The 20,990-nt window shown below is 38.6% G+C and overlaps 1 protein-coding gene across 3 annotated transcripts in view; it reads left to right on the top strand.

Annotated features, from left to right (window-relative positions):
• Positions 1-1,491: 1,491 nt before the first annotated feature.
• The window catches only part of LOC18430461 (uncharacterized), a 47,357-nt gene continuing 27,858 nt past the window's right edge, over positions 1,492-20,990 (top strand). For all 3 annotated transcript variants that reach the window (XM_011623699.3, XM_011623698.3, XM_011623700.3), the window contains exons 1-3: positions 1,492-1,785; positions 7,571-7,684; positions 18,946-19,026. In XM_011623699.3, the coding sequence (XP_011622001.1) occupies positions 1,543-1,785; positions 7,571-7,684; positions 18,946-19,026 (438 nt within the window). In that variant the 5' untranslated portion in view covers positions 1,492-1,542. The remainder of the gene's footprint in view (positions 1,786-7,570; positions 7,685-18,945; positions 19,027-20,990) is intronic.

The raw sequence follows: 20,990 nt of genomic DNA, 5'->3' as shown, positions 1-20,990 counted from the left end.
ATTCCATCAGAAACTGAATTGACCCTCTGCAAAAAGGAAGGTAAATCCGATAGACCATCAGATTCCAAAAAACTTGTAATTTGTGGGTCATTCAATGGAAATGCACATGTGGTCCCCAAGATCGGCGCCTCACTAATCTCCTCACCGTTGTTGAAACGCACCTTATAAACCAACTTATTGCTGCTAATAAATTTCGACAACCCAGCCGATGATTCCGAGAACCTGCCAACTGGAATGCACCGTTTAATGATCTTAAGAGTTACAACATTTTCAAATTTGAATTTCCGATTGTTTCTCCTAGAATTACTTCTCGAATTGTTACGGCTAGACTTCCCAGAAAAACACTTCCGGTAGTCATCTCCTTCTTCTCCGGTCTCTCATTCTCCCCGAACTTTTTTATCTCCAATGTAGAATCCATGTTCAACTCTAAATGTGAGTTGTAATTTCTAAAATAATATAAATCACAGAGCTATAGGCAGTTGAGAATATTGAAAGTGGATGGCTTGTTACAAGATGAACTATTTTTAAAACTTGAAATTTTTTTTTTTTTCTTTTTTTATATTCATACATTTCAAGGTCAGGATGGTCAATTAAAAGGTTCTCCAACTTCGTAACTCTCTTTTTTCCTAAATTTTTTATATACACCTTATTTTTATAATATAAAATAACAACCTTAGATAAACTTTTAAATAAAAATATTTATTCTTTACATTTATTCTTGCCCCGAGTTCCCCTACCTCGGTCGTCGAGGCCCAAGAAGCATGTGGCTTGTATAAGCGCCACGTGGACCTCCCAAAAGATCTTCTCCCCCATTTTCGTTGTCCCAAGGAAACATCAAGCACTAAAAAAAACTCTTTAAGGCCACCACTACTTCTTTACACTATGCCAAAAGTTCTCTTACTCCTTTAGGAGTATAGTATCTATTTACTCCCTCGATGCTAGGGATAATGTTTGAATCTCAAATTTTGGGAACACAATCGCTGCAACCTAGAATAATCTCAGCAAAAAAAGGTTTCAAGCAAAGGCTATATTTAAAAAAAGTCAATGCGTCAATATTGAATAGAGACCGTCCAATTTTTTAGGGCTAAATCTAAATGTCAAAATTCAAAATTCAAAATTATTTTTAAAAAATAATTATCTAGTAGTTTTAAGATATTTTCCAAAATTTTAGTACAAAAAATAACCTACATGGTAGTTTGATCAAGGGAGTAGATACACAGTATGATCCTGCAGGAACATAGGATATGTGCCACTTGAGGCCATTCTCTGATAGAGACGTTGCGTACCACATTGTTTACTTGCCGCAATGGAATTTGAACAAAAAAAGGATTTGTGGCTTGAACTCCACTAGAAAGCAGAGGGCCCTGCTCTCTAACAGGAGAGACAGAGAGACCCACATCGTTTTATTGATTATATTTCAGAGAGAGAGAGAGAGAGCGAGATCCATGTCGTTGTATTGATTATATTTCTGGTTCAGCTTCTCAAACCAATGACCGTTGTTGATTCAGACATTATGTCGTAGCCACTGGTACGACAATCAACATGCAGCAGACTACAAGCTTTAAGCTTTTAACACCTTGCAATTTCAAGAGCACAAAAAGGCCATGGCTGTTATTACCAAAGCACCCTAGAGGCTTTTCATTTTCCACAATTAGGGCGAGTTCAGACGAATCAGGAGGAGATGGTGATGGTGGCGCCATTGATCCTTCTTCCTCCAAAATATTCTCTCGGAAACAAACTTATGCTTTTCTCAAACAGCAATTAGCCGTTGCTGCCAAGGCTGAGGTACCCAAATTATTTATAATTCATTCTTCAAATGTTTGGTAATCTATTTACTATTTGCCATTATTTTGCATTGAGTTTAATGAATCTGAATTGGCCTTTTCGTTTCTTTTTTTTTTAATAGAGTAAAACGCTGCAATTTAGTTGGTTTTTTTGTATCTCTATTTTTTTTGTTTTTCTCTGTTTTTGCTTTTAATTCATTGAATCTCAAACTTAAGGTGGGTTTTGTTCTACTTCCAATCCAATTTTCTCTATTTGTGTTAACTTGGTGAAAAGATGGATCTTTTTGGTACTAGAATTCGTTCTCCCTGAAGTTTGTTTTTGTTTTTTTTTTGTTTTTTTCTATTATCACGTTTGCTAACTTTGCATATCATTATATTGAAAATGACTTTCCTTCTGGTTTTCATACCTTTCATTTCAACAGCATACTTGAGCTCTTTTCTACTTGTAAAATAGAACATATGAGCTGCAAATTGGGTTGTTAGTTTCTTTCTAAATTGGCTGCTGATTCCTACTTATTGTCTTAATCTTAGCTTAGGGCTTTGTAAGCTCGAAACTCAAAACACATGCGTGCACACAAAGAGAGAGATACATGGTGCTACTCTTTCTTCACAAATGTAAAACACCTTTCTTATCCTGTGTTACTGTATATTTTTGGTAGGCATAGGCGATGTTAGTGCATGGGTTTTTTTTTTTTTCTTTTTGTTGTTGTTGTTGTGTTGACATTGTGCTAACAACACTGAAGTGATGTTTTTGGATTTTCCCTCAACAAATTATGAAAAGTTCCTTAATCCAATATTATTTTTGGACAAGCTGGAGCTACTTTACATCCAAAATGTTTGATGGATGTAAACCAAGCTAACTCTATAGGATGCATATAGGTTTGGTCAATTAGATCAGTGTATCTTGATGCTATGATTGGTCTTGTTGTGTCGAACCATATTGCTAAAATAATTAATCAGTATTATGAAGTTGATTCAATTCTGATTTTATGCTTTTGGTTGTTCTTTTTGCCCTTTTTGAATTATCCATGCTAAATATATGGAGACCCGAAATAGCGTATATGCACCCAGCCCCGGACCCGTACCCCGATGGGTCCAATTTAAACATACCTGTAACCGTACCCGTACCCGATGGGTAATGTGGACTTGGGACCCAGACCCGTACCCGGCACTATCACCTTATAATGTTATGCTCATAGTTAAAGGAACCTTGTGGGTAGGGTGACGATCCCGCTCTGGAATGTCAATCCCACGGTTCTTGCAAGGGATCTTGTAGGGAGCCCGATTTTTTGATTTTGGGATCTCGCTCCCAAAAAAAAGGAATCACGTTCCATCCAGCAGTGGAATCCAGTTCCATTTCGAAATAGATCTCCACTCCCATCAACCATGGTCCAAGGTTTTGGTTCTTTAAAATCTTGGGTTCCATATTTTTGGGATCTACTTTTATTAACGGATGATACCAAGTTAGAGATTGCCATTGTCCCAAGTTCCCACTATTTAGGAATCATAATTTCGTAAAATCCAATCCCTTTTTTGCATAGCATGAAGTTCCACTATTTTAGATTCTTAATTTGAACTTAGCATAGTCTAGAGTGACCCATTGTTTTATTAAGTTCTATTGTGTGAGCCATCCCTCTTAGTTGTGAGAATATATATTTCATTTAAAATCTTATATTTATGATGTCCTATTGTTTTAGATTCTTAAATCACAATGATGAATCTTCTTAGTTGTAAGATGAGAATGTATGCTTTCATTTCAAGCTTTAAAAAGCTTATTTTATATGTGAGAGAGAGAGAAAGGGAGAGAGAGAGAGATAGTAGTTGACTACATCCGAAGAAGATGACTCGTGAGTGGTAGGATTCTAGGTTTCTGGGGCCAACCAGCTGAGGACCTTGATTTCTGTACATTAAGAATCTTGATATTAGAGCAAGAGGAACCCCGTTATATGACATACTTAAACCTCGATTCCTTAACCAAGGGAACTCGTACTAGCTCTACTTGACAACCTCATTTTCATGTATAGTGGAGCTTACATTCCTGCTAGTCAAAACATCGAACTTATTGACATGGGATCTCACTCCCATAAACGTAGATACAATGAACGCTGATCCTAACCCCATGGAGCTTCCACTATAGGGCGGTTTGGCGAATCTCGAACTGATCCCGCTCTTGTCTCCAACAATTATGGTTATGTTATTACTTTTTCTTTTTATTTCCTACAATTTTGTATTTCCTCACATATTTCTATTCACCGAAGCCTACACTCAATGCTTATGGCCACACTCCAACACAAACGAGGAGCATTCAACAATGATGCGTAAATATATGCCCTTTGCTTCCCTTTTATATGCTTGATCCCTTAACACTTGAAGCAAACACCTAATGTGGGACTAAACGTCTCTCTAAACTCTAAAAGGTAGTAATAAGTAGGCCTAGTAAGCTTTAATAACCTAGGCTAGTAAGCTTTAATGACAAAGGTAGCAACGAATAGGTCTAGTACGCTTTAATGACCTAGGCTAGTAAGCTTTAATAAGTAGGTCTAGTAAACTCTAAATGTCTCTTACTAGGCTTTGAATGACCAAAATGACCTCTCTCTCAATAAGCTTTAATCTCGTTTTCTCTCCCACTTCTTTTTTTTTATATTTTGTTCTCCCTCTCTCTCATTTGTTGCTTTGTGGGTTGGGAAAATCTTTTAGGCGCACATCGAAAAGATTAGAGAGGTAATGTGCGGGGGTTTGCTATTAAATGAAGGGTAGGTAGAGTTAAGGCTAGCAATGGACCGGGACCCGATCTGGGACCCATCCGGTATACCCGAACGGGGTCCAGCTATGGGTCCAAATTTGGACCCGCAGGTAGGGTCCAGGTCAGGTCCGGGTCCCACAATGTATACCCGAACATTTTTGGGTACGGGTATGGGTATTGATGGGCCCGCCTTATACCTGACCCAGGACCCGAACATTGATTGACCCCACCCAAGTTAGTATGCTTTCTCACTCTATCTGCCCTTCATGCTATAGCAAACGCCGCACATTACCTCTTTAATCTTTCGATGTGGGACTAAAAGATTTTCCCAACCCGTGAAGCAACAAAAGAGAGAGAAAGGGAGAAAAAATAAAAAAAAAGAAGTGGGAGAGAAAAGGAGATTAATGCTTATAGAGAGAGGTCATTTTAGTCATTCAAAGCCTAGTGAGAGACGTTTAGAGCTTATTAGACCTACTCATTAAAGCTTACTACCCTAGGTCATTAAAGCTAACTAGACCTACTCGTTATTACCTTTATCATTAAAGCTTGCTAGACCTAGTCGTTATTACCTTTTAGAGTTTAGAGAGACGTTTAGTCCCACATTGGGCATCTGCCTCAAGTGCTAAGAAGTCAAAGCTTATAAAAGGGAGGCAAAGGGCATATATTTACACATCATCATTGTTGGCTGCTCCTCTTTTATGTTGGAGCATTGACCATTAGCATTAAGTGTGGGCCCCCGATGAATAGAAATATGTAAGGAAATACAAAATTGTAGGAAATAAAAAGAAAATGTAATAACATAACATTATAAGGTGTTAGTGTCAGGTCCTGGTCTAACATTACCCGTCAGGTACAGGTACGGGAATGTTTAAATTGGACCCGTAGGGTAAGTGTCTGGGTCCGGGTGCATATAGGCTATTTCGGGTCCGGGTTCAGCTGGACCCGACCCGTTGCCACCCCTAGGTAGAGTGAGAAAGCATACTAACCTGGGTGTCAATCAATGTTTGGGTCTCGGGTCAGGTACGGGGCGGGTCTACCAATACCCGTATCCGTACGTGAAAGTTTTCGAGTATACATTTTGGGACCCAGACCCTACCCGCGGGTCCAAATTTGGACCCATAGACCCTGTTCGGGTATACCTGCCGGGTCCCAGATCGCGTCCGGGTTCATTGCCAGCCCTAAGTCTAGCCTTTTGTTCGACACCTATGTGTAACTTGTTCTTTGCTTATGTTGGTGAACACTTATTTCTTTGTGGACTTCTAGCTTTGTTCTTTGCTCCAGCGGATTTATGGTGTCCCTCTGCTGGGCCTGTTTAGTGATAATTCTATTGTGATTTTGAATAGTAGTATTTTGAACTCTTATTTGAAATAATGCTACAACTAACAGAACTGTACCTTACCATACAAAAATGAAAGATTATGATTGGTTTTGTTTAGTTTCTATATTACTACTTTTGTTATTTTAAGAATCTTGCTCCCTTTTCATTTTGTTATCGATTTTATGGAATTTAATTGTGGATACTGGTAGTTTTCAGGTGTTGGTTTCTTATGTCACCAATTAGTGATATTGATTAATCAGTTTGAGATACATGTGTCTCTTTTTATGAGAATTGATCCTATGCAATTTTTAGGATTTTTCTCTTTTGCTCCCCATTGAGTTGTTGCTTTGAAATCTCTCTTTTTTTATCCTTTGTAAAGTTGTGTAGATGGATGCACTTGCTTCTTATTGCTTAATCATGTTACCCATTAACATAACTTCTTTTCAAGGTACATCCGTTGATTTTTGTTTTGGATTTGCTGATTTCAAGTTTAGGATGTTTTCGTCAAGCAGATTTACATCTTTTCGTAACTTGTATCAGTTCTTTTATTCCTAGTTGATTTTGAGTTAATATAGTTCCATAGAATATCAAAACCATCTACTAATTTTTAGTATGTCATTTTAAATTTTGAATTAGGATCTCGGATTCCTTTGGAGCAGAGAAGTCATGATATAGACTTAAATAATTTGATTCCATTCTTCATTTAGAAAATTTTGAGATTGTTGTTACGAGTGTTAAAAAAGTGGACACAGCTTGAGACTCTCAGCATTAGGTTGGGCCAAGCGGCTCACTGAATTCCAAGTCAGCTCACTGAGTCTGGCACTCCAGGCATTAAAAACTTTAAAAAATGAGTAATTGGGAAAATAAAAAAATCCATTTTTTCCTCAGTTCTACAAAGGATCTCTACATATTTCTCTAAAGTAAATTTCAAATTGAAGAAAAAATGCATGATCTAATTATTAGCTAGCAGATTACATCTAGATCTAGCTGTAATAAGGCCAAGATTGAGGCGGATTTGCATTATTTCAAGAAACCAAAAATATTTGTTCTTTTAGAGTGAATTTTTTTTTAAAATGAGCAAAAAAAAAAAAATCTAATCAATAATAATCAAATAGTGTAAGAACAAATACCTATTCCAGAGTGAATCTAAAACTGTCAAAAATAAAATTCCCATGGATTTCCTAGGTTAGGCTTCACATCAAAGAGATCCAAAGCTCGCCAGTAGGTTTTCAAAGAAAAGACCCCAAAGTCGAAGTCTTTTGATTTCAGAAAATTTACTGATGGACTCAAAATAGGGTTTTGGATCTAAAAGAGCAATAAATGTCAAAGTTGGGGCCCAAATACTCCCAAATGGACCCCAGAGCGAAATATATAGGCTGCATTTTTTCGACGGAAAAAGAACAGTAGAAGACAGTTTGATTAGGCAAGTCCAACAAGAATTGGCTCAAACTTAGACTCTCCTGAGTCCGACAGGAAAATCACCCCGTTCACCGCAGTGAATTGGCTGAGTTAGGTATTTATGATGAGTTGCACCATCTGGACACCAGGGAACTGGGAAACCAGAAAGTCCATGTGACCTGGGTGACTCCAAGCCCAAGCTCTCTGCTATTTAATCACTGAGTACTTATCATTTTGTTGAGATTCAAGAAACCAGAGATTCATGCTTCCTTTCTCTCTTCTCTTTTTACTTTTTAGGATTTCTTTTACAATTCCTGTCTTTATTAGGATTACAAGGAAGCTGCAAGGATCAGGGATTCGCTAAGGTCGTTTGAGGAAGAGGAGCCAGTGCTGCGTATACGGAGATTGATGAAGCAAGCCATTGAGGAGGAGAGATATGAGGTACCAAATTTCAAGAATGTCCATTTCTTTTGAATTTTTGTCTAATTTCTGCATGACTAATTTTCATGCATTTGAAATTTTTTTTTATCCGTCTTTCCTGCATATAGTGACCAAATGAACATAATGTATGAAAAAATATAAGAGCACATAAATGAAAGAGGTTTCCTCTGTAGCTAATTCATATCTCAAATTTTGTTATTGCTTAGAAACAGTATACCTTCTACTCCAAGCACCTTGTTTTCTTAATGGAGGCAATCTACCTCATGCACACCAAAGCAGATGTGTATGGGAGCTGGTTGCTAGGATTATTATAGGGGACTATTACTAGTATAGGTGCTGGTACATTAGGCGGATAGATTTCGGGCACGTTTTTAGGATATGACTAGAGTGTAACATAGATACAACATAGCTGCCGTATTTGTGCTCTCTCTCTCTCTCTCTCTATCTCTCTCTCCCTCTTTTGTGTGTGCCATTTGGATGCTCACTAATAGGTAAAACATGTTACAAAACTCATTGTTTCTACACAATATGTTTTTTTTTTTGGATAATACCTGTATTATGTTTACTTGTGTAGGTTACAAATTTTGGCCTGAGTGATTATTACTATTAAAAGTATCAATAATGTGTAGGGAGTCACATACGTAAAAATTCAACATAGAGAGAAACACATTTTTATTATATCACTTCGGAATCTAGTACATAACACATCACCCACTTACGTGCACATTGTGTACTTGCACACACTTGCACACCACAACACCAACATGCACTACCCCTATTTATAGATTCAAAGGACCGTCTTTGTAAAAGGTTAAAAAAAAGAGGTCGTGCATGTGTATGTTAGGGCAAGTGTGGCATAAGTATTCGCAAGAATACATTGTGTGCATGACTGGGTGATGTGTTATGTATTAGGGTCTGAAGTGATACAATAGAAAGAATTGTTTCTCTCTCTATGTTGATTTTTTATGTACGATAAGAATTCGATACCTGGTGCGAGTGTACAAGTGGTCTCTGAGCTGGTTCGGTGAGGGGCCATTTTACATTAACAATGAGACGCAGTGAAGCCTATCGGTCGGGGGCTGAACTTTTTGGTGAAAGGGATCGACGAGCAACCCACCAATCATGATGGCGAACCTAGTAAACGTAACTAGAGGGCTCGAGAAGTTGAACAACCACAACTATGATAACTGATATTCTGGCAAAAAATCATACCTGTAAGGACATAACCTTTGGGAGGTCGGCAATGGCAATGAAATTGTTGCACTTGTGAGAGAAAATGCTGAATGTAGCAACGTTAGCGCATGAAGGCCAGAAAGGCCATGTTTGTCCTAAAGACAACAGTTCAGAAGGAACTGTTATACCACTTCCAAGAAACAACCATTCCAAAAGAAGCCTAAGATGCATTGGCAAAATTGTTTGCCAAAACAAATGATGGTTGACTACAATTCCTAGAAAACGAGCTAAGATTGGTGTCTCAAAGAACGATATCGATCAGTCCGTATTTCACAAATGTGAAAGCTCTCTACCATGAGATCTCCAAATCAATCCAGAATCATGGATCAACGAGATAAGGATGAGATGGATCATCACTAGAGGATTGAGACCCGAGAATAGTTAGTTCATGACGGCAATCAGAGGTTGGCCGACCCAGCTGTCGCTTTTGAAATTAGAAAGTCTAAACGTCGGGCAGACAGATGGCCAGCCTATCAACAAAAGCTGAGGATGAAGCACTTTTTACTCGGATAAGCAAAGAAGTCACGAAGAAGGAGAGACTACTAGGACCAGCCAAAGGAGAGAGGGGTCCTAGCAAAGGGGAGCTAAACAAGGCAACACTTACACTGATTTGTGACTAAGGAGACCTTGACAAGACATCGTGTGTTAAAGGTCACTAAGCTCACGAATGTTGGTAGAAGAAAAAGAAGGCAGCGATAAGTCATTAGAGTGAGATTGAAGAAGAAGGATGCTCAGGTGTCCTTTGTAATAACTGAAGAATTCAAACAGACAACTTTGGAACTAGCCGATTGTCGATTCACTGACACAGGAAGCTATAGAAAGGGCTGATATGAGCAAATGAATTGAGTGAACTATGATGACTGCAAAAGCCAGAGGAGCTAGCTTTTATCACAATCTCCAGCTCCAAAGCCATTGATTACAGTTGAGACTAGATTCTCGATTCAGGATGCTCAAATCATATGACTAGAGACAAGGCTAAGTTCCTCAACTTGGCTGTGTACAAGGGAGGCAAAGTCGTGGTTACAACCAATAATGCAAAGCTACCAATCACCCACATTGGCAAGGCTATCTACATGCCTCGATTCATTACAGGAAAGACCCAACTGCAAGAAGTGTGCCATGTACCAAGAATGATGAAGAACTTGTTGTAAGTATCATAGTTGACAGCCACAGGCAACTTCGTTGTGTTTGACCCTAATAACGTCAAGGTATATCAAAGCTCAAAGCTGCTAGACCAGTCGATTATGGTGGGTCGATGACTAGACTCTATCTATGTAATGTCAGTCAAGTTAGCTAATGTACAAAAGAGTCGACAAAGTAGGACTGTTGATCTATGGCATGCTGGATTGGCGCACATGAGCATCAGTGCGCTGAAGGTATTGATGGATCAATTACTGGTGAGGAAACTTCCTTAGATGGAAATCCAGACAGATACTGTGTGTAGGCTATCAGTTCAGAATGCCCATCGACAGCCATACGCCAAAACGAAATACCGTGCCAAGAGGCTGCTAGAGATTATCCAATCAAGATGTATTTGGCTCAGTGAAGCAACAGTCGGTCAGAGGCATGAAATACATGCTCGCTTCCATCGATGACTATTCAGGTATGTGTGGGTGTACCTCAAGAAAAGTCAGAGGTCTTCAAAGCCAGCGGACCAATCCCTACACCCCACAACAGAATGGAGTGGCCAAGTGGAAGAATCAATATATAGCCGAAAGTTGCAGAAGTATGTTGCATGCTAAAAATTTGCCAGACAGATTTTGGGCCGAGTGTTTGAAGACAGTGGTGCCCATCATCAATCGGCTGCCTTAGCCAAAGTTAGAATTTATCTCACTGTATGAGAGGCTCTAAAAGATCAAACCGACTGCAAGTCACTTTAAGGTATTATGTTATATTCTTTTTCAAAGAAAGCTCGAGAAAAAGGTGTTACGGTTCATATTTGTGGGATATGACACAGAAACAAAGAGGTGGAGGTCTTGCAACCCTACCATTGACAGATGCTATACATCACGAGATGTAGTCTTTGATGAGGCATCATCTTGGTGGACTCCAAAAATCACAAAACTACCATAGTATCGGAGATGACTATAGATTGAAGACCGAGGAGACTCAAGATGAAAAGCCAGTTGAACCAAATTAAGAGGACTAGACGCAAAACAACACACTGACTACATTGAGAAGACACACGAGGTCGTGAGAGATGGTGTCCATAAGTCAAGGACACCTGAGTAAGCTCAACCAAGCTAGCTAGAAGAGATAATTGAAGAACCACAACTACGGTGGGCAACCAAGGTCAGAAAATTGAACCCCAAATTTGTGGATGCTACGTTGGCTGAAGTAGATGATATACAAAAACAAACCTCACATGAGGAGGCCAGCCAAGGTTCAAAATGGTAGAAGGCTATGGAGGAGATTTTGGCACTCGAAAAGAGCCCAACACGGGACTTGGTTCCTAACTAAAGGAGGCAAAGCCTATTTCTTGTCGATGGGCGTGCCAAGCGAAAACCCATGCCGATGGATTGATTGAAGGATATTTGGGTTTATGGGATCCACTATGAATTGACCTTTAGTCCTTTGGCCAATATTACAATAGTATGTGTACTTCTTGTGCTAGCTATCAAGACATGGAAATTAGGGTAGATACATGTGAAGAATGCTTTTCTTTATGGAGAGGTTGATCGGACATCTATATGGAGCAGCTCAAAGGGTTCAAAAGTAGAGATCAGCCAAGTGGTTGATTATTTGTAAAAGTCAGAAATGGTTGATTATCTATTATACTTGTTTACATCAATGACTTGATTAGGTCATCGAGCCTCTTTGATTCAAGCATGTTCATTTTCTTTGTATGACTCTAATAAAATCAAATGAAATTAATTAATATCAATATATAATACTACAAAACTACAAATTTACAACTGACATAGTAATAATTACTAAGTAACTGGTAACTACTAAAGTACTAATGCAAATTAGTAAATTGTAATTTGTAAATTAATAAAGTAAACTAAATTACCATCTCAAAAGTACTCCAATTCCGCTCAGAGCCGGATGAGATAGTGGTTAGGCTCAAGATCCGAATGGCCAACTTTTGTAAATTTGGAGCACTACACCCATCTGGCTCCATCAATTTGCTGCAAATTGATTATGAATTAGAAATGTTAATTTTATATGAAATATAGGTTATGGAAAACACACAACAAACATGAAATGAAACTTGAACTTGAGGAACTTAACGAATATTATTACCTAGATCAATTTTGGTCCTTTGCCTCACTGCCATTGGACTCCCAGAAGACATTAATTTGCACTTATAGCTTATTAGCTCGTCAGTGCATATAATATCTACGATATCCGGATTAGTGACTAGCACATCTATGCACTTATTAAATCCAGTCATTTGTGTACATATCCTTATCAGCGTAACAAAAAAGTTGGGTTAAAAAAAAAAAAGATAGCTGCATGCAATGGCCTATGTAGCTGCCTATCCCACTTCTCATCAATAATCTTCCAAACAGGTTCATAGCAACTCACATCATCATCTAAATTATTGGTTATCTCTCTCTTGCATATCTCCATTGCCTCATATATGTAGGCCGTGGAGGGTTTGTCACTATCTACGATGCGAAGGACTTTGAAAAGAGGAAAAATACCTTAAGAACTCCTTTCACACCTCGCCAAAAAGCCTTAGAAAGGATAATATCTCTCACTTTCCCTTTCTAATCCCTGGACCACTTGCATATTGTCCACTCATTAAAGGTAAACATCTGCCTCAACTGGACTCTCCTCAAATGTATGCTATCTAAGCATAGGAATCTGGTAGCAAATCTCATGACCCCGGGCCTCACAATCTTTTTGTTCTTTGTAAATCCACGCATCATGTTGAGGGTGAGGGTGTGGCTATAAATGAAAGTCGTAACTGACTTTGCCTTTTTAAATGCTTAGGAAATATCATTCAAACCGCCAAGAGCCTCATGAATGAGGTCTATACAGTCTCTAAAGGACAATTCACTAGTAAATTCATCTAATTGCTTCTCTTCTTATCACTCCAAGTATCAGCCATAACAGAAACCCCAATACTGAGCCCATGTATCCTTCTGTGACTCCACAATTTCCCACCTCTTTTCTCAAAAGAGGCTCTGAAAGCTCATATGGGGTTGGGGGCTTCATCCTAGGCATTGAAAGGAATGCCCGCCTCATAAAACCATATAACAATGTATTATGCAACTCTATCTTTCTCTTCCTTCTTGATTCTATTCTCAATAGTTGTTTGCTTCTTTGTTTTCTCTCCTACAACTTCAAGGTTTGACCGGGGCAAAAGACAATCCATAGGCCCTCTAACCCGAGGCCTCTTAGGTCCCCCACTCTCAGAACCAAGTACAATTCCCTTTCCCTTTCCCCTCCCCTAAGTCTGGGATACAAAAAGCTATTCCTCCTCTTCATGCCCCTCTTGATTACTATCTTCATCATCAAAATTGACACGAACCCTAGACCTCAGCTCTGCTATGGATGCGTCTCTCTCCTCATTTTTCTTTTTTACAATACTCATAATTTTTTATCTCCTCTCCAATAATATCAGGTTTTTTTTGACATGGGGCAATATCCCCCATGATACGGGCGAGATTTTTCTTAAACCAGTTTGTACCCCCATGTGTATCCTTTTCACAATACTTTCATCTTATGTAATTTTTATCCAAAGGATTTAGGTTATAGCCATATTTTCAATCCGGATCACCACTTTTATTAGATTCTGAATATACAAGCATTTTTCACTAACTTTGATTGCTCGATCTCCAAACTTCCACCTTTGAGATATTTTTTAATCTCAAAACTTCGATCTCCAAACTTCCACCTTTGAGATATTTTTTAATCTCAAAATTTTCTAAAAAACCCTCTAATAGATAAACTAAATCTAATCTCAATGGGTGATGTTTAAATTGATTTCTCATAATTTTGAGAAACCCTTCGATCCTATGGAAATCACAAAAAACTATTTTTTTTGAAGTTTTTCTCTCTCTTGCTCTCTCTCTCTCTCTAAAATGGGCTTTGATAGGGTTTAGGTTTGAAAGAAACCTAAATCTCACCTTTTTCCCCTCTTATTTTTATATGACAACCCAAAAATGCTCCTCAACGAGGGGCATTTCCGTCTCCCCTGAGCGGCTACCTAGGGTTGGGCTCTGGGCTCCCTCTTAGGCGGATGCCCAAGAGCCTAGGCAGCCGCCCAAGGGCAAGCCTCTATTATTACCACCTAGTTCTGGGCAAGGCGCTCATGCCCTCTGGACGGCCTACGTGCTAAGCGGTCTGCCTTTTGGAACAATGGAAGTACCTTTGATGTATCGCAAAATTCTATGAACAGCCTCCAAATGACGTTTCCTGGGATTCTGCATGAATTAGCTAACTACTCTTATTGCATGTGTAATTTCAGGCAGAGTGAATGTTAAGTAGATTTGGCTTCTGCACTTAGCCTCACATTCATCTCCATTGGTTTCATGATTGGCTTGTACTCGACAATATTGAACTTCCTTATTAGGTCTCTTGTATGCTTTTGTTGATACAAGAAGGGACATTCCCAAGCACGATCAATTTTGAGTCTCAGGAAATGTTTGAGCTCCCCGAGGTCCTTCATCTGAAATCATACAAACAAATCTTCTTTATGCGGTTGATTCCCTCAACGTCATCTCTTGTGACAATCAAGTCATTGACATAAACAAGTATAATAGATAATCAACCATTTCTGACTTTACAAATAAACTCGAGGTGATAGGTTTGACTACATATCCATTCTGCAACAAGAACTCCACAATCTTGCCATATCTAGCTCTTGGTGCTTGCTTCAGTCCGTAGAGGGCCTTCCTTAGCTTGTAGACATGATTTGGTCAATCTCTACTTTTGAATCCTTTAAGTTACTCCATATAGATATTCCAATCGACCTCTCCATGAAGAAAAGCATGATGTCCATCTGTCATAATTTCCATGACTTGCTAGTTGTCAGCGCAAGTAGTACACATACTGTTGTGATCTTGGCCACAAGACTGAAGGTCTCCTCATAATTGATCCCATAGATCAACTAAGCCGGGTTTATATCTTTCAATTGATCCATCGGCACGGGTCTTCACTTAGTACACCCATCGCAAAGAAATAGGCTTTATCTCCATAGGTTTAGGAACAAATCCCATGTCCAGTTCTTTTCTAGTGCTAAGATCGCCTCCTCCATGGCCTTCCACCATTCTCAACGTTGGCTCACCCTCATATATCACCTACTTCGGCTGACGAAGCATCCACAAAATTGGGGTTCGGTTTTTTTATCCTGGTTGATTGCTAACAATGTGGTTCTTCAATGATCTCTTCTAGTTGGCTCGGTCGAGATTACATAGGTGTCCCTGATTGATGGACACCATCTCTCAGGAGTTGGTGCATCTTCTTGGTGTAGTTAGTGTGTTGTATTGCGTCTCATCCTCCTAATTTGGTTCAACTGACTTTTTGTCTTGAGTCTCGTTAGTCTTCAATCGTTGCTCATCTCCAGTAATGTGGTACTTTTGTGATTTTCAGAGTCCACCAGGATGATCCGCATCGAACACTACATCATGATATGCAACATTTGTTAGTCGTGGGGTCGCAAGACTTCCACCCCTTTCTTTCGGTGTCATATTTCATAAATATTCACTATAGCATCTTTTTCTCGAGCTTGTTGCGCAAATTTCAGGAATAAATACACAACAAACAAAATACCTTAAAGTGACTTACAGTTGGTTTGATCTTCCAGAGCGTCTCATATGGTGATATAAATTCTAAATTTGGCTAAGATAGCCGATTGATTATGTGCGCCACTATCTTTATACACTCAGCCCAAAATCTGTCTTGCACATTTTTAACATGTAACATACTTCTGCAACTTTGGCTAGATGCCGATTCTTCCACTCAGCTACTCCATTCTGCTGTGGGATGTAGGGACAGGTCTGCTGGCTTCAGATGCCATCCTTCTTATGTAGTCTAGAAATTCTGTTGCGCTGTATTCTCCTCCATTGTTGGTGTGTAGACACTGAATCTTCTAGCTGGTGTCGTCCTCAACCTTTGTTCAGAAGTCCATGAACTTCTCGAAGACCTCTGACTTTTTCTTGAGTAGGTACACTCACACGTACCTTGGAGATTGAGCTAAAACCTAACTCCTCTGGTTCTTCTGATCAACATGGTTCACTCAATTCATAGGCTGGTGTCAGCCCTTTTCTATAGCCTCTTGTGTTTTCGAATCTATGGTTGGCTAGTTCCAAATTTGTATGTTTAGATTTCTTAGTTATCGCAAAGGACACCTGAGCATCCCATTCTTCTTCGGTCTCTCTTTGATGACTTGTCACTGTCATTGTATTTCCTTTAGCTTCCTTCTTTTTCTTTAATTAATATTCACGAGCATAGTGATCCTTTTTGCCACAATTGTAACACTGTTGTTGGGCTCTTCTTGGTCGTTGTTCAGTGTACGTGTTGCCTCGTTTGGCTCCTTCTTGCTGGGAGCCCTCTATCTTTTGGCGAGTTTTAGTAGTCCCTCCTTTCTTCGTGATTTCGCTTTTCCTAGTGAGAAATGATTCCTCCTCATCTTTCATAGACTTTTCCGAGTAAGAAGTTCTTCCTCCTCATCTTTCATAGACTTTCTAATTTCAAAAGAGATGGCTAGGTCGGCCAACGTCTGATTGCCGTCATGAGCCCATTGTACTTGGGTCTCAATCCTCTAGTGATAATCTATCTCATCCTTATGTCACTAATATGTGATTCCGGATTGAGTTTGGAGATCTCATGGCAGAGAGCTTTCACTCTTTGTGAAATATTGATTGATCGACATTGTTCCTTAGGAAACTGATTCAAGCTCGTTTTCTAACAATTGCAGTCAAGTATCCTTCGTTTTGCAAACAATGTTGCCAACGCGTCTTAGGCTTCTTTTGGAGTTGTGGCCTCTCGGAAGGGGTTCAACAATTCCTTTTGATTTGTTGTCTTTAGTACGAACATGCCCTTTCCGACCTTGATGCGGCATCGCCGCAGCGCCTCAACATTTTCTCTCATAGGTGCAAAAGTTTCATTGCCACCAACGACCTCCCAGAGATCCTATCCTTGCAAGGACAATTAGATACCGTAACGCCGGTTGTCATAGTTTTGGTGGTTCAACTTCTTGAGCCCTCTTATTGTGTTTGCTAGGTTTTCCATCGTGATTGGTGGGTCGCTCATCGATGTCCTTCACCAAGAAGTTCGGTCCTAAACGGTTGGCTTCAATGCATCTCATTGCTTACATAAAATGGCTCCTGATCGGACTCTATTACATAAAGCATCGCTCACTCATATGTACTTGCCCACACTTACACACCACAGGACACAAACACACTACCCCTATTTGTAGACACAAAGGACCGCCTTTGTAAAAGGTAAACTAAAGGGACACACGGTCCTTTTTTTAATGGTCCATGAGAGTCCATGTGACCCCATGCTTTACCAAGTATAGGGTTCAGTTTTATTAACCGTCTCTTAAGATTTATCTAGAGAGAGAGAGAGTGAAAAAAGAAGGGAGCAAGGAACGCGATGCTCCAACATAATGGAGATGATATAGGATAATAAAAAATAAAACTAATTACAGAAGCTGTAATCTGCTCCACCATCTTGATGACCTGTGTTGCATTTCAATTTCTTGTTATATTGGAAATATGGCAGTTTTGTATCCCCTACATATATTTATGTCATAAAGCTCTTTATGAAAATAGGTGGTTAGTGTAAAGCATTTGAATGAACAACTTCAAATTAGACGAAGAAGCAAACAAAGGTTGGGCAGAGTGTTACAACTTTTGTTGAAGTCATAGGATGTTATTAGTTACAACTATTTTTTTTAAAAAAATTATTATTATTATCATTATTTTATTTTATTTTATTTTTGTAGAAAAGCTATTGGTCCTTTAGGAGGGCCATAATATCATCCTCCTGTCTCATTTTTTGGTCAGTTTTGGCTGGAACTTGTGGAGCTCTCTGGTGAACCATCTGAGCCATTAATGAATATGCCTTTGTCTCACATGTGAGCATGTGACCACAAAAACCTTGATGAAAAACACTATTGCCGGCCATCATTTCTGGGACTATCATTTTAATCGCTGTTTCTAAGTTTTATTTATAATTCTCCACCAACTAAGGAAATATCTGACGAAGATGGGATAGGATGATACTATTACATTGACCACAAAAACCTTGATGGAAAACACTATTGCAAAACAGTTTTTCCACTTAAATGGCCTCCCCCATCCCAGTTCCTTTTTATCAAATTATGGACATGGTACTAGATGGAAGTAAAGGGTTCTGAACAGTTTGTTTAACAATTAGCTGAACCTTGAAAACATAAAAATCTATGTATGTTGAACAAGATATACAGTTGGAATCTATTGATTTCAGATGACATGATCCTATTAGACAATTTATGTCTATTGCCTGTAGTTGTTTCGGACATTCTTGGACAGGTTTGAGGTTGTAGAGATAATGGGCATGAGGATCTGGAAGCAATGTGTCTGTTTGAAGACTAACAGATTAAATGAACTTGCAAACCTATCTGCTTAAAGATAATATTGGTCTAAGAACTGAAGTATTTTCATATACGTGTCATTAACTGCAAATGACTAAACAGAACAAAGAGTAGCATATCATCCAACATGACACAGTTGAAGACCAGCAAGTTTGAATTGCTACTCATAAATAATTGGTAATGCAAGTGTTTAAATTTCTCTTTTTGATGGTTACCCATTTGAATTTTTTAAACAAATTGTTTTTCTAATAGTTGGTTGTGATGAGGGTTTGAGTTTCAATTCGACTGTAGTATAAAGACAACTGGAGTCCAAGTCTAATATCCGCATATTGAGTTTCACAAATTTGAATGTTATATTGTAGTTGTACTAAAAGAGTAATTCTTCTTCGAATATTTCATGTTGATTGGGTATTCTAATTTGTTGATGAGAATGGTTGATACAGTTGTTATATTATCTGCATTATATTATTTACTTTGGTAATGTTTTCAGGATGCAGCTAGTTATAGAGATGAACTAATGGCTGTCGCACCTCACTCTCTACTTAAATGCTCAAGCGATTCCACCACTGTTGTAAGATATTTAAACATAACCCTCACTGTTATTCTTCCTTTTTCTTGTCAAATATGAATATTCAGTATCTAAGACTAAGGGCTGTTGCCTATCTTCTAATTTCATGTAGACTGAGAAATTTCTTAAAATTTGTTAATTAATGGAAACCTGTGAATGGTTGACTGGTCTAGTGTAATTTCTATTTTGCAATTCCTGATTTGGTAATATTGCTAATCATTTTTTGGAAACAGCAAAGGCATCCTGGTCTTCTTTTTTTTTTTTTTCCCAGTTTGACACTTCATTATTATTTTGAAAGCTATTTGTTTTCTAATGTAATTCATTTCTCAGTAAATAATAGTTTCCTCCATTCTTCAATAATATGTATGACTGCATAAGTATGTAATTCGTTTGGCCATCTTTATCGATTATTAAAATAACAATGACATCTACTTCATGTTTTTTGTGTACAATGGGAGTACTTGCTATATGACACATCAAATATCTAACTATAAAAAAAGAAATCCCTATCAATTATTAGTTTTTCCTTTTAAGAAATTGAGACTGTTGCTTCCAATTATCAGGAATCTCCCATTTTTATGGGTAAAGGAAAAATCATGTTGGATCTGGTTTACACATGACAGGTTCATGTCCAAATCTAAGGTTACCGTCATGAATTAGTTGAGTGGCAGGAAAACTAATGTCCTGTGCTTGCTTTAGGACGGATGTAAGTGATATTAAGCTTAATGATTTAAGTCCTCTTTTGATTAGGTTAGAGTGAGGTGGTAATTATGAGAACTAGGGTTGCTAGGAGGATTAATGATGCAAGAGTAAATGCCTCGTATTTTGAATTTTTCCTATTAAAATTCAAGTTTATATTTTTTGGGGGATTATCAGGGTTTATTTTTCTGATTATTAAGGTTTTTTTATGGATATTAGAGTTTTTAGGGTTTTTTAGGATTTGTAGGAGCTGTTTGAAAAAGTAGTTAGAGTACTGATGGAATAATTTATTTGATAAGGGATAGAAGTTTCATTGCGAACTTTATTGTAATTAGGACTTCTTATCTTAATTAGAGTTAAGATTTCTTGGGATCTAAGTAAGGTCTTTATCATATGTAGGGATTGGAAGAGGATTGTGAGCGGATTGACGTGATTTTTGAAATAAAGAAGGAAGAGAGCTTTGCTCTAAATACTTTGTTAGGGTTTTATGTAGGAGAACCCTCAGGTTTCACCAAGAAATTACTTGTGTTGGCCCGAAATATTGCTGATATTCTATTCGTCTATCAATTTCCCACTTCAATTTGGTATCATAGCTCGAGTTTCTTCAACAGCAAGGCTAGGAACCGACAGCAAGTCTAGGGGCTGAATTTGGGTGAAGGTCTGCTGATTTCGACCAAAATTTTGCTGATTCCAACCCAGAGTTTGCTAATTTCAGACTAGATTTTGCTGGTTTTCTGCCTTGGGTTTGTGATTTGGGTGAATCCAAGGCCGTAGGAGGACCAAGAAAGAGGGCTTGTTCTAGATCTACTCCGTTATCTTAGAGATGAGGCAATAGAAGACCTCAGGAGGCAGGTTCAACAGCTCGCAGTCATCATTCCTGGGCACGACAGTGATCTTTCCGCTCAAGAATACGCCTAGTATAACCTTTTTCACCGTCATGCTTTGCTTGGGGAGTCAAGTGAAGAGAAAAGTGGAGGAAGGCGTAGACGTGGACATCAATCTCGGGTTCTTGATATGAAGGTTGATATTCTCAATTTTGATAGTAAACCTCAACCACGAGAATTTTTATTGATTGGTTAAATACCGTAGAGAGGGTTTTTAATTACCAAGAAGTTCCCAAAAATGAAAAGGGGATTTCTTCCCCAATCCCTTGATGATCGTCATGATTTCATTGGTGATTCAACCTTTGATGGGGAACCCTTGATGACCGTCTTGATTTCATAGGTGATCCAACCTTTGATGGGGAACCGTTTGAAGGAATTAGGGAT

Source organism: Amborella trichopoda, chromosome 3 (assembly GCF_054954075.1).
Source record: "Amborella trichopoda isolate Santa Cruz 75 chromosome 3, AtrichopodaSantaCruz75HAP2 v2.0, whole genome shotgun sequence".
Lineage (NCBI taxonomy): Eukaryota > Viridiplantae > Streptophyta > Magnoliopsida > Amborellales > Amborellaceae > Amborella > Amborella trichopoda.
The sequence above is the reverse complement of the archived record's forward strand: the minus strand, read 5'-3'. Positions and strand labels throughout refer to the sequence as shown.